This window comes from Cricetulus griseus, chromosome 2 (assembly GCF_003668045.3).
Source record: "Cricetulus griseus strain 17A/GY chromosome 2, alternate assembly CriGri-PICRH-1.0, whole genome shotgun sequence".
NCBI classification, from domain to species: Eukaryota; Metazoa; Chordata; class Mammalia; order Rodentia; family Cricetidae; genus Cricetulus; species Cricetulus griseus.
This window is the reverse complement of record NC_048595.1, coordinates 193,627,017-193,642,250: the sequence shown is the minus strand read 5'-3', so window position 1 is coordinate 193,642,250 and position 15,234 is coordinate 193,627,017. Positions and strand designations below refer to the sequence as shown.

Here is a 15,234-nt window from a genome sequence, read left to right as displayed (position 1 = left end):
TGAAGTTCAATTGCATCAAAGATCTCAACATAAATCCAGCCACACTGAACCTGTTAGAAGAGAAATTAGGAGGTACAGGAGACCACTTCCTGAACATAACACCAGTAGCACAGACACTGAGAACCACAATTAATAAATGGGACCTCCTGAAACTGTGAAGCTTCTGTAAGGCAATGGACACTGTCAATAAGAAAACACAGCAGCTCACAGAATAGGAAAAGATCTTCTTCAGCAACCCCACATCTAAGAGAGGGCTGATTTCCAATATATGCAATGAACTCAAGGAGCTTGCCACCAAAAAAAACAAACAATCCAATTAAAAAGTGGGGTACAGAACTAAATAGAAAATTATCAATAGAGGAATCTAAAATGGATAAAAGACACTTAAGAAAGTGCTCAACATCCTTAGCCATCAGGGAAATGCCATTCAAAACAACTCTGAGATATTGTCTTATACAAGTCCGAATGGCTAAAATCAAAAACACCAATGACTGTCTATGCTGGAGAGGATGTGGAGAAAGAGAAACACTCCTCAATTGCTGATAGGAGTACAAACTTATACAACCACTTTGGAAATCAGTATGGAGGTTTCTCAGGAAAATGGGAATCTATCTACCTCAAGATCCAGCAGTTCATAGAGAAAATGTGGTACATTTACACAATGGAGTACTACTACTAATTGGAAAAAAAACAATGGAATCCGGAAACAAGCAGGCAAATAGATGGAACTAAAAGAAACCATCTGGAGTGAGGTAACCCAGTCACAAAAAGACAAACGTGTTATGTACTCTCTCATATATGGATTTTAAACATAGAGCAAAGGATTACCAACTTATAATCTGCACCACCAGATCAGTGGCGAAGCAAGAAGGACCCCAAGAGATTATTGCATAGTCCTCCAGGAAGAGAGGAGACAAGAACCCATGAGCAAATTGAGGGCATGAGGAGTGGAGAGGAGAAGGAGATGGGAAGGGGAGAGAGGTAGAATGAGAGAAGGGAAGGAATAGAGGAGGGCAAGAAAGGAGTAGTCTTGATAGAGGGAGCCAGTATGGGTTTGTAGAAAGGTCTGGCGCTGGGGAAATGTTTGAGGATCCACAAGGATGACCCCAACTAAGAATCTAGACAGTGGTGGAGAGGCCACCTTTGATGCTCTTCCCCTATAATGAGATTGATGACTACATTGCTTGCCACTGCTGGAGCCTTCATCTAGTAGTTGATGGAAGCAGAAGCAGGCACCCACATCCAAGCATTGAACCATATTCCTGGAATCTACTAGTGGAGAGGGAGGAGGGATGAGCAAAGGAGCCAAGACAGTGCTGGAGAAACCCCAGAAACAGTTGATCTGACCTAGTGGGAGCATGGAGACCCTAGTTGTAAAGCTGGGGAACAAGCATTGGATCAAACTAAGCTGTTAGAATGTGGGTGACAACTAGGAGGACAAGACAGTCTATGGGACCTCTAACAGTGGAGCCAGTCTTTATCCCTAGAGCACAAATGGACTTTGGGTGCCCATTCCCTAGGGAGGGATACTATTGTAGACCAGATACAGGAAGGAGGCATGGGCCCTCCCCCAAATGATGTGCCTGACTTTGATGATTCCCCCATGGAGGGCCTCATTATCCCTGGGGAGTGAGGAGGGGTGGCTTGGTGGTGGGTGGAGAGGATGGGAGGGCGAGGGAATGGGGAGATGTATATGTAAAATAAGATTGTTACTAAAATGAAAAAGGAAATGAAAACAAACTATACCATTTCTTTAAATGAATGCATAATATAATACTGAGAAATGCATTTCTATTTCTTTGTGAGTAGTCTTGATTTTTTTAATGAAAATAAAATTTAATACAATATATTCTGATTTTGATTTCCCCTCTTCATAGATACCCAGCAACTTCCTCACCTACCTTAATTCATACACTTTCTTTCTCTCTCTCATTAGGATACAAATAGGCATTTAAATATATAATGTTAATAAAATAAAATTAGATAAAATAACACAAAATAACAGAATAGGACAAAATAAAAGAAGAAACAGTGAAAAGGAGCAAGGAAAATGCTCAGGAAACATACAGAGACACACACATACATTCACACACAGAGAAATCCCATTAAAACACAAAGATTGATACTATAATATTTATACAAATGACATGGAAGGTTAAAGAGTAAACAAAGCCCTGACAAAGCATTTGGGATAAAATTGTTTTCAAAAGAAGAGTGATATGGGATTACCTCTGTATGCTGTGAATATGTGGTTTTTTTTTACTGGTTGATGAATAAAGCTAATTTGGCTAATGGCCAAGCAGTAGAAAGCCAGGAGGGAAATCCAAACATAAGATACTGAGAGGAAAGAAGGCAGAGTTGGAGAGACATGATTTAGCCACTAGAGAAACAAGGTGTGAGCTAACAAACCATAAACCTTGTGGTGAAATATAAACAAGTACAAATGGGTTAATTTAAATGTGAGTGCTAGTCAGTGATATGCCTGAGCCATTGGACAAACAATTATAATAAATATTAAACCTCCGAGTAGTTATGTGGGAACTTCCAGGGGAGACAAAAAAACCTCCAACTACAAAAGGGCTATTTAAAATATAGAAGATGGGTATGTGCCCATGATCTCTTTCTCTGTGTGTTAGTTGGTGGTATGTAGAAAACATACTGATTTCTACAAGTTGTATTTGTATCCTGACACTTTGCTGAAATGGTTGTTTCTGGAAATTTTCTGGTGGAAGTTTTGTGACTATTTATGCATAATATCATATCACCTGAAAATAGGAATAATTTGATTTCTGTTGTACTGACCACACTCCAGAGCAGGACCCACACCTAAGAGGCTTATCCAACACAAACCAGAATTGCAGAATTGATGAGGGAAGAGAGGGAGGGAGGGAAGGAGGAAGAGAGGGAGAAAGGGAGAGGAGGAAGTGAGAAAGGCAGGGAAGGGAGGAAGGCAGGGAAGGGACGGTGGGAGGGAGGAATATAAAAGATATTGTTGGGTAAGTAGAGAGGCAGTGGCATCTGGAGGAGCTGGAGGATATATACTTTCATAATGCATGGTATGAAATTCTCAACAAATTCAAGACATTGAAATTTATAAAATGATTATCACATCACACCTGTGCCTACATCTTCAGTCTCCAAATTGACTTGATCAAGGGCCCAACAAACATTTCTTCTGCCATCAGACACATGGATTTCCTCTATCGTGAGATGAGACTTCATACTGCAAGTGTAAACAAAGCAACCACTACCACAGCTGCAGTCTCTAAGCTACTCCTATTAGAAAACCTGTAATAATAGCTCTTTCCAGAGGGAATTTGTTAGAAGGGCTTCCCAAAGACTACATCGAGGGCCACCTTCAGCACCCCAGTGGAAAAAGACAGCATTGTATAAGCTAAGCATCAGCTCCAGACTGTGGTCTGGGCACCACACAACAATAAATCTAAAACACTTTAAATTTAAAGTGTTTACTTGTAAACACTTGTTACTGCGTGGAGTTGCACCTTAAAGATGGTGCTGGCTTGTGCCCTCCGCGATCCCGAAAGCGAGCACTCTCTGAGAAAAACAACTCCATATATGGCTAAGGCCAGACTCATACGATGATCGTAAGCTGCTTGCGATGCTTGGACCTATGGACGGTGCCCATGTGGCAATCCAGGGTTGGTGGTCCATGCCTACTTAAGGGCTGGGAGAGGCTTGCCTGGAGAGAGTGATTGCTGTTAACAAGGTTCTGAATAAACTGCTTGCAAGATCTCCGGTGTTGTGTCATCCTTGCTGGTCGAGGTACAGGGAACTACCTCCTCCACTCTCTCTCTCTCCGTGGAGCCCAGAACTTACTGCAGTCAGGGGGTGCACCGGTAAATCCTCAGGTAAGATTGGGGATCCGCGATAAAAGCGGGTTTTATGCTCTCGCCTGTAGGTAAAGGGAGAGCGGGACAGTAGAGCCGCGACAAGAGCAGACAAGCTAAAAGTGAAACTAAGCATAGCAGACAAGCTAAAAGTAAAATTATAAGAATCAAACAGGATGCTTCTCCATCGCACCCAATTTTTCTGGCTCTTAATGAGCTGCTTCGTTCAAAGAACTTGAAAATAAAGGGGAGCACATTAGAAAGATTTTTAAATGAATGTGATGTAGTTGCTCCCTGGTTCGCCGTCTTGGGCAACCTCAATGTATCATCCTGGGAAAAGCTCGGCAGAGATCTTGACTTTGCTGCAGAATAAGGCACGCTAAGGAAAGGAGTTAGACCAGTTTGGAGGCTAGTGCTTGGAAGAGCTAAGATGCAGTGAAGCGGTAGAGAGTGGCCAAGCCGCCCCTGAGATTCTACAAGAGGAGAGATCTGAGAAGACAGCTTCAGAAAAGACTATGTCTAACGCTGGATCAAGCAAAGGTGCCAGGGAAAGGGCCCCAGGAAAGAGAAAGACAAAATTATATCCTAGTCTGTCAGAGATGGAGGAATCGGATACTTCCGCTCACTCGGGGTCTGATGAGGGTGAGGAGGAGGAGGGTCCTTATGTGACCCCTTTGGAATCTATCCGTAGATCTGTAGACAGGATAAGAATTAAGAAGAGAGAAAGGGAGAAACAGAATCAAAAACTATTTGAAAGAACACGGAAGAATGTGACACCTTCGGCCCCTCCTCTGTACCCTGAGGTTATGGGGGCAGAAGGAGGGGTTTATTTTAGCCCTGGAGAATGGAGAGAGGTCAGGACAGAGATGATGACAGCATTCCCAGTATTTCAAGATAATCAAGGCAACAGATACCATGAGCTCTTAGATTTCAAAGTCATTTAAACGTTAGCAGAGTCCGTCTGGACTTATGGCATAACAGCCTCCTTTACGGTGGCCCAGGTGGAAGCCCTGCATAGATATGCCATGACCCCAGCTGACTGGATGAATCTTGCAAAAGCTTGTTTGTCCCCTGGGCAATATCTGGATTGGAAAGCTTATTTAACTGAATTTGCCAACCCCCAGGCGGCAATTAATTTAGCAGCTGGAGGAGCCCAAGCAGTCTGGGACACTGATATGTTACTCAGACAAGGTAGATTTGCCAAACAACAAAATGGATATCCCCCTCAAGTATATGATCAGTTTAATGCTATCGCTACCTGAGCTTGGAAAGCCTTGCCCAACAGAGGGCAAGTAAGTGGCAATCTGACAAAGATTATCCAAGGACCTACAGAGCCCTTTTCTGATTTTGTGGCCAGGCTGGTGGAAGCGGCAGGAAAGATATTTGGGGATTCTGACACCGCTATGCCATTAATCAAGCAATTGGCATATGAACCAAGGAGTGCAGGGCAGCTATCACTCCATACAAAAACAGGGAGCTGGAATATTGGATGAGAGCATGCAGAGAGTTAGGAGTTCCGCTGACCAACACCGGATTAGCGGCAGCAGTACTTCGCCTCAGTAAAAACAGGGGCAATAGGGGAACTTGCTTTCGATGTGGCAAAAGAGGCCATATCAAGCGTAACTGCCCTTAGGGAGGAAGTACTCAGCAGGGGAACACCCAGGGATTCAGAAGTGGCCTATGCCAAAGTCCAGGTCTATGCCCTAGATTAAAAAAGGAAAGCATTGGACAAATGAATGTAGATCAGTAAAAGACATTAATGGACAGCCTCTAGTGAATGTTTCTATGCCAAAAAACGGGAAGCGCCCCCCCCACCTCAGGGCCCTCAAATATATGGGGCGATGGAGGACCAGAATCAGGAGAGGAGTCAAGAGCAGTGGCCAACCTTCAGACACCCCAAGGACCGAGGCGGGCCACTACAGGTTCAGCGGGATTGGACCTCCGTGCCACCGCCAGACTCGTATTAACACCTCAAATGGGAGTCTGGACAGTGGATTCTGATGTTCAGGGTCCTCTTCAGCCAGGCACAGTGGGATTACTAATAGGGAGGTCATCTACTACCCTGAGAGGATTACGAGTCCATCCTGGGATAATAGATCCAGATTATACAGGCATTGTTAAAATTATGGTTGAGTCGCCTAAAGGCATTACTGCTATTTCCCCAGGTGACAGGATAGCTCAACTTATTATCTTGCCTAGTTTACATGACAAGTATTCAGCTAAAGATGTTGAGAGAGGAGACAAAGGATTTGGTTCATCTGGTACAGATTTAACATTCCTATCCCTGGATTTAGATCAGAGACCTACCTTACAATTAACTGTTAATGGAACCAAAATTACAGGCCTTCTGGATACGGGAGCAGACAAAAGTATTATAGCTAGTAAAGATTGGCCACGAGGTTGGCCTATACAGACCTCATCACATACCCTACAAGGATTGTGATACGCTAGTGCTCCTAATATTAGTACCAATTTGTTAAACTGGCAGGGTATGGAGGGACATTCCTGAGGGATACAGCCTTATGTCCTTGAACTTCCGGTATCATTATCGGGAAGAGATATTATGATAGCCATGGGTTCTAAATTAAGCAATGAATATTCAGACAAGGCTCAAACTATAATGAAAAATATGGGCTGCCATCCAAGTTTCGGTTTGGGAAATTTTTGCAAGGCCGAAAGGACCCAATATTGGCACAGCCTAGGAAACCCAGGCAAGGGTTGGGTTTTTCCTAGGGGCCGCTGAGGAGGGAATTCCCATTTCCTGGAAATCGGGGAATAGGCCATGAGCAAACCCCTAAAAATAGACTTTCCTTAGCCTTATTTACTTTAAATTTTTTAAATCTGGACAGTGCCGATCAGTCCGCAGCTGAGAGGCATTCGAGTCCGTTCGGTCCTTCAAAGGGAACGGTGAATTGGAAGGACACCCTGACAGGGGTCTGGCATGGACCCGATCCCCTGCTGGCATGGGCATGAGGCTCTGTTTGTATTTTTCCACAGGATCATTTGAACCCTATTTGGTTGCCGGAACGCCTGGTGAGAAAGGTGCAAATACAAGAGGACACACAAGACGATACCGATACTTCTGGGGATCCTGAGCATGCTCCTCACTCACCCAATGGAGAAGTGGACAGTGGCCATGGTGGGGAATTCTATCGGCCTTCCCCAAGCCGATGCCTGTTCGACATGATGCTCAGGTGTTCCCTCGCCTTTTCACCACCAACAACGAGCTAAATTTGCCCTATTAATTTATTCAGGATCAGTGCAGGATGGTTTGGTGGGTATTGTAAGTACGGGGCTCAGTCAACTTCTTGTAACTCCTCCACCAACCGAGATAATATTACCACAACCATTCAACAAAGGTTGTTTGGCTGAACGGTACATGGCCTTGGTATCAATATGACAATTCCTCCACTCCTCCCCCTCAACCGAAGTGGGCCCTTATTTGCTGGGGAATCTTTGAAGGGGAGCGCTGGCCATGGACCGGGTGTCAATTCAAAGTGCTAAGATAGGCAGATAAGGGTAAGAAATTTACCTTTTCCCCTGATATAGTGGGCTCAGAAGAATATCTTCAGGGTTTGTTTCAACAAACAGATTTTCTAAATCCTTTTAGTATTTGGATGCTTTGTGGAATTAATGGTAGCTGTTTAGATGCTTCTCCTTTAGCTATGATTAATGGTGGACGTTTTGGGGTAAGGGACGTTAGCTGTTCGATCATATCAGACAGCGAAACTGCTCTAATGATAATGATCCTCAAAAGACTCTAAGGGTCAATCGTCTCTGCTCTGGATATCATAAAGCAATTATACCCACTGAACATTATACAGCTATCCCTGTGTGTGTGCATCTACCATTTATGTTTATTGTTAGTAATTATAGCTTGCAGAAATGTAGCAATGAGACTTGCTTCCATACCCAATGCTGGAATGCTTCTAAGTATAGCTTTTCCATGATTGCTCGTGTTCCACGCTAGATTCCCATGCCAGTGGATGCTCCTAACGCCATGAGCCTTTTAAGATATAAAAAAGATTTTGGAATCACAGCAGCGATTGTCACCGCTGTATTTAAATGTTTCTTAAAGTTTCTTTTTACTAAAAGTATATTTAATGCCAGTAAATTTTCAATTCTTTTTCACATTTCATGGAAAATTTTGCTTAACAATTATATCTTTATATTTTTAAAATGAGAGAATCTGTTTGCGAGTGAAGTTTGTTGAATTACTTAGTTTTATACTTAACAAAAAAGAACAAAGAACTAGCATTTCCATTGATTCCAGAAAGTAAGGTACTCAAGCATAACCTAAAAAGAATTATTGCAAATATCATAGCCATCATATTAGGCAAAGAATGTTGCATTGTGTCTGTTTATAGATTTCTAGTTAACTATGATCAATAGACATGGAGGTGATTTTTAGTTTAATATTTTATCTCCTTTTACTCCCTACTAACTACAAGCCTAATTCTAAAACTTACCAAAGATTTAACAATTCCAGTTTTGAAAACATCCTTCTCCTTGAGTGATGATATTCATAATTTTTGGTGAATTCTTTGTATAGAACCCACATAGTTCTGTGAAGACAGGATATGTCTCCATCAGTTGGCACTGGTTTTGCTCTCCTTAGATGCATTTCTAGGAACTGGGACAAGTTATCATGTTTTACTCTCAGTCCACGTGTAACAAACTTTGTTGTCATCCAGCAGCTCACACATAATCACACAGAGACTTATTAATTATGAAAGCTTGGCCTTCATATAGGCTTCTCCCTTAAGCTCTTATAACTTAAATTAACCCATCTATATTAAGCTGCTTTTTGTCTTGTGTCTTTTCATCTATCTTTTATTCTGTATGTTTGACTCTCTCCAAGTTTCCTTGACTTCTGGTGTGCACCCTAGAGTTACTTCCTACTCTCTCTCTCTCTCTCTCTCTCTCTCTCTCTCTCTCTCTCTCTCTCTGCCTGGAAGTTCTGCCTATACCTCATGCCTGGCTATAGGCCATTCAGCTGTTTATTAAACCAATCATAGTAATATATCTTCACACAGTGTACAAATATCCCATAACATTCACTGTTTCTAAGTTTCTTTAGGTTATTGTGCAATCTTGTGGACAATTTGCAGCTCTTTGTTCCAAATTTCAAATTCCTGTAGTTTCCAAGTCAAAGAGTTACTCTATTTCTTGCAGTTTTTTGCTATAGTCATTTCTTGTTTTAAACTTTATTTTCTTTTCCTTTGCTTTCAGTGTCTCTTCTGGTTTTTTACTGTCTGATATAAATTATCCCATGGCTGTGGAGAGTGTTAGCTTAGCTACTGATGCAAAATGTGGGACTTGCTTAAGCAGATGCACTGCTTTCATTTTTTCACATTGGCAGTAGACTCTAATAGAGGTGCAAGAATTTTGGCATCATATTCTTGGAGAGTAGGCAGTTCAGCTTCTCAGTGTTTACCAATTGGTGAATGATGTTAAAAAAATGGCAATACACTGTACCACTAACCTGCCACCATCCTGAAAATAATTCTGCTGTTGTCCTAGGGAGAATGAATTGATACCTCTTTACATTTTAATGAAAATAGCAACAAGGTATATCTAACAGGATGTATTGTATGGAAAAAGGCATGTATCCCTTCCCTTTGGATAGCAACTTTTCAAACAATGGACTTCTAAGAATCAAATTTTTACAAGGATTCTTGTGTGAGGGAAGGTGAAAGCTGAATTCAGACGCCAGCTAGAGGGAATAATTTGCTTCTCAGGAAGAGGTTTCACACAGTTCAAACAATGTGTGTAATCATCTTGAAGAATAGAGCACAGAAGAGACAATGATGATAGGGAACACAAAAATTGCTGTCTCATACAGTGTACCTCTTGCCTCTTTTGAACTCTAAGCCTTAAGTCAGTATCTCATAGACAGATTCGAGGTTGACTGAGTCCCTTTATTTGATCCTTTTATCAACATGGTCACATTGAATAAATCTTTCTCTTTCCTCTGCCTTTTCTTTTAGTCTCATTAATTAGCATGTAGGGGACAATTGACCAGAGCCTAGTCTTTTTGGTCTAGTATCTGGTAAATGTTAATAACAGTTTGGGGACATGGATATTCTCGCTTGACAACAAGTTTAAGCTAACCTATTTGTTAAATATTTAAGTATTCTTGTAACAAAAACTCAGAAATTAGTCATTTCTTAAAAAAAATTGACTTCACATTTGAGCATCAAAGGTAATCAAAGAATAAAATCTGTTATCTCCACTTCGGCACTGTATCTGTCTTCACTTCCTTTTGGGTTGTTTTCTTATCTCTGTATATAAGCAGGTTCATTGCTTAAGTAATATCTTAGTTTTTGAAACTTCCAAGTAAGCCATATTATGGATGTTTGTGGTTGTGTTTCTTTATCTCTCCCTAACAACACTCCATTTTGGAACTGAAGACACTGCTCCAAGTTACCTGAGCCTTCCCAATCATTATTCAACAAAATGACCCACTAACTAGCCTGCACATCAGTCTGATACACGCATATTCTCAGATAACATTCCCTCTTCCAAATGACTCTACTTTGAATCAAGTTCATAGATACTAACCAGCACATTTTAATATACTTTAAGTTATAATGCCATATATAGGGTTTAAGGATTTGAAGCCAAATGACCAGCTTTTTTAAATCAATATTTGACCTTTTAATTTCCAAAATTATGAATGTATAACCACCCACTTTTACTACACAGTAATAAATACAACTGAAATCCAGGATTTGATCCCTTTCTACCACAGTGACAATGGTAATCATTAAAGAAAAACAAAACAAGCTGAGTTTGATGGAGCATGCCTTTAATCCCAGTGATTAGGAGGAAAAGGCAGGTGGATCTCTATGAGTTGGAAGTCAGCATTTTCTATACAGTGAATGAAAGGGCAGACTTCAAAGTTACACAGAGAAACTCAGTTTCAAAAAATCAGAAAATAAGAAACAAAAAGATAATAAACACTGTCTTGACCCTTTCAGAAAAAATTTAAACCTTTGTACAGAACTGATGGGAATGTAATTTTAATGGTTCTGAACAATTGTGTACCTGGGATTTTATTCTTCATAAGGAAAAACTGTATCTATCCTATGCCCTTGGTTACCATAAATAGTGACTTCTAATCATTTAATTAAATTTACAAGAGATGTGTATCCCAGTCATAATAAACTCTATATTTAGGATACTGAATTTCTGCCAGTGTCTCAGCTTTCAAATAGGTGAACATTTGTGAGGGCTGTTCAGAAGTTGAACCATTGACAGGTTAGAAGCCCAATAAGGCACCAACCATGTGATGATAACTTTGGGATATAAGCACAATTGCAATACATGTGTCTTATTTGGATCTTATAGTATTCATTAAATGAATAGCATTTTGTTTTTTGGTTTTTTACAACTTTTTTATTTGAACTAGAAACAGGATTGTTTTACATGACAATCCCATTTCTCTTCTCTCACCCATCCTCCCCTACCCCCCCCCAACTAAAACCTTATCTGTCACATATCTTTTCTGCTCCCCCTGGATGGTGAGGCCTTCCATAGGGTGTCGTCAGAGTCTTTCGTATACTTTGGGATAGGGCCTAGGCCCACTACTGCGTGTCTTGGCTCAGGGAGTATTCCTCTTTATGGAATGGGCTCCCAAAGTCCACACCTATGCTAGGGATAAATACTGGGCTTCTTCAGGAGGTCCCATAGATTTCTGAGATTTCCTCACAGAAACCCATGTTCCTGGGGTCTGGTTCAGTCCCATGCTGGTATTCCAGCTATCAGGTTGGGGAGCAAGTGTTCCCAGATGTTCAGGTCAGCTGTTTCTGTGTGTTTCACCAGCCTGGTCTGAACCCCTGTGCTCTTCACTGGTCTTTCTCTGGGTTTCAGTTCAGATTGGTGATTAGATATGGGTGTCTGCTTCTACTTCCACGAGCTGCTGAATGAAGGCATATAAGTCAGTCATCAATCTCATAATCAGGGGAGGTTATTTAAGGAAGCCTCTCCTCCGTTGCTGAGATAGTTAGCTGGTGTCATCTTTTTATATCTCCAGACATTTCCCTAGTTCCCTAGTGCCTGATTTCTCTGTAAACCAAAAGTGTCTCCCTCTATTATGATATCTCCATTTTGTTATCATGTATTCTTCCCCTGACTCATACTTTCTGCTCTCTCATACATGGTCCCCTGGAGAAGGGGAGAGGTGCAAGATCTGCTTAGCAAATTGGGAGCATGGGAAGAGGGAGGAGGGAGCTAGGAGAATGAGAAAGGGAGAAGAAGAGGGATGCGGAGGACATGAACAGCTTTTAATGCAGCTCTAATATAATAAATTCCTTTTTACATTGAATACTGTTTCATGTAACCAAGACTGGCCATGACCTCAATCCATATCCAAGGATAATTTTAAATTCCTGGCCCTTCTGTATCTACCTGTCAAATACAGAGGACTACAGGCATGCATCATTAATTCTGGGTTAAAAATAGCACATTCTATTGGATGGCTCCATTATGAACAAATAGTAGGCATGCAAGTGATTAAGCAAACCCCACATTTATTGTTCTTTCAGATGCTGATCATTTTACTCATAAAGAAAACAGGCCTAACATGTATATGTGGCAGGTTGAAAGTTACCATCTAGTGTTAATATATATTTCCTCCCATAGACTCAATTTCTTAACTATACTTTTGGCAACCAAGGAACCTGTGTTGTTAAGTGGAGAAGTATCAACTTGAATGAAAATGGCTATACTATCTCAAAGAAAGCAAGAGTACCTAGCATCCCAAACTGCAACTTTCTGTCTTAACTGATTCATGACACAGAAATAAAGTTTTGTTACAACTAAGCTTCAGAGATGCTACAGTGTCTTTGAAAACTGCCACACAGTCAATTAGAGACGTGTTTTCCATAATGTCTAATATTCCTTATAACTAAAATCCCAAAATTAACTAAGAAGTACATTCTAAAATTCAAGTTTACAAATATCTCTCCAGAAATTTAGATTCCTAAGGATAGAGAAGGTCCTTGCTTTCATTTTGATGAACATTCAAGTATTTGCCTTATTTAGTCACCATTGAAAATGCATCAATTATAACTACAGTGAGGATGCATTTACCTTAATCAACAACTCCCACAAGAAAGAATACTTAATAATAAATAAATCATCTACAATTTTATTAAGGAAAACATCTATGATCGGAATTCCCAGTTGATGTCACATAAAACAAAAAATGAGGAAACAGTTTTTCACATCATCACCAAATAACTGAAAATAAAATCATTTGACCAATACCACCCATTAAACTCTGTAACTAACAGACACACTCTAGGACCCAAACCAACCAAACCCACCATCCTCCCACTGGCCAACAAACTCCAGCAATATCAACCCCAACAAGCACAAGCACCACCTAAACCAATTGGAAAGAGGTGAGGGTCTCCCACCTATACTGACCCAATCTATAGGCTCTAAGCCCCAGGACACATCCCATGCCCATCCCTCTCCTCATCTCAGCTCTAGCAGCTACCCAACAGATAAGAGTCGGGCAGACCACCCACTCAAATACAACCCCCACCCATTGGACTCTATAATCTACAGGACCCAGTCCCACCAAATCAATCTTCCTCCACCTGGACAACAATCCCCAGTAGCATCAACAGCCTCTAGAGGACAAGTTTCACCTACACCAGCTGAAAGAAAGACTCACGCTGCTGCCCAATCCCACCTACCCCAGCATCCTCCCTATGAACAGCCCTCTCCAGCAACTTCATCATACCCTATAAGCATAAGCACCACCCATGCCAGTTGGTAGAAGAGGCACAGGCAAAACCTTAATCAGCTAAAAGGACAGACTCCATAGGCACAGGCACACCCATACCAGTTGAAAGAACAGACCCCATAGGCACAAGTAAAGCTCATACTAGGCAGAAGAACTGGACAATACATTGGATGTAGGCACCCAAAGCCCCAGTGACCTCAGATGAGTCAACCTTACTTGAACTGACAACCAGTCAATCACCAGAATCCTTGGCCATTTACTCCAAAAGACAATAAAGGAATCAGAAAATAAAGGAACAAAAGACCCATCAAACAAAGACATCACAAGAATCAACACCTGTACCTATAATTATTCAAACCCAGATGGGCCATGTAAAAATACATTCAAGGACTTGGCCCTACATCCACTGGGAGAGGTCATCACCAGGCCTTCTCCTGCCCACTCTCAAGTCCCCTCATTGGATGCCCTTGACCAGGGCATGGAGCTCCATCACACCCACTGAATCTCCAGAGACCTGGGAGCAGCCCAAACCATCCAGCACTGCATCTGCCACCATTGGAGCTTCGGCCCCACACTCACTGGGAGAGGCCCTACCAGCACCCACTGGAGGAAGAGTTAGGAAGAGGACATAATAAGAACACATTCAACAACATAAAGAGTCATATGACATGATCAGTTTCTAGGGGTTCTACACCAGCAAGACCCAAACATCCCAACGCAGATGAAACAGAAGACAATGGCCTTAAAAACAATTTTATGAAGATGATAGAGGCCCTTCGAGAGGAAATGTGAAACTCCCTTAAAGAAATGTAAGAAGAGACAACCAAAAATTTTCTCAGGTGCTTGGAAAGGTCTCAAAGTAGAGGGAGAAGACTGTTTAAGATTAAACAGTCTTGATGAATATAGTCAAATTCGTTGTGAGGTCAGGGCACAAAAGTTCAACTCCTGAGGCAGGAGTTATTTCCAGAAAAAGTCATTCCCACATATACTAATTGAAAACTAGCACTTTATTTTTAAGCTTGTCAGATGTATTTGTCAAAAGTATATATTTCGGATACCTCATATTACAAGTAAGATAATTTATTTTTACTTTTGTTTATGCTTGCAGTAGGTTGTACAGTATGTCAGTGCAGGTGGTCACACAGACAGAAGATGGTATGAGATCCCTGTGGAGATGGAGGATATAAGCCACTTGACAAGGGTGCTGGAAATCAAACTTCCCTAACCCAAAGTTTTTCTTGATAGACTGTACTTTAAAATTTTATTAAGAACAATAACTAAGGCATTGGTTACTTTAAGTTGTCAGTTTACAGGTTGTAAAATAAGATTTTGGATTTTCAGGTGTCATTAAGTAGTTGACCATAGAAAATAAAATCTTGAAATCTGAGGATCTCAGAAGTGAAAAGAGCAGTTTGATCCCAGCTTTCTGTCGGGCATCCTACAAACAGATTCACCCAATCTTCTAGGACTATAGAAAGAGATGACAAAAATCTCCAAAGCACTGTAGACTTCAGAACAAAACTGTGATCATAATAAGATCCATAGGAATGCGTAGCTGCATCAAAAACTCAGCATCAACCATAATGTTTCAAATTAATGGAGGCACGGCTACTTCTGTAAAGACAA

The 15,234-nt window shown here is 41.2% G+C and overlaps 1 protein-coding gene across 1 annotated transcript in view; it reads right to left on the bottom strand.

Annotated features, from left to right (window-relative positions):
• Window positions 1–15,182: 15,182 nt before the first annotated feature.
• Window positions 15,183–15,234, bottom strand: part of LOC113834070 (serine protease inhibitor Kazal-type 10-like) — a 28,556-nt gene continuing 28,504 nt past the window's right edge. The window contains exon 5 of the mRNA XM_035438733.1: window positions 15,183–15,222. Within this exon, the coding sequence (XP_035294624.1) occupies window positions 15,183–15,222 (40 nt within the window). The remainder of the gene's footprint in view (window positions 15,223–15,234) is intronic.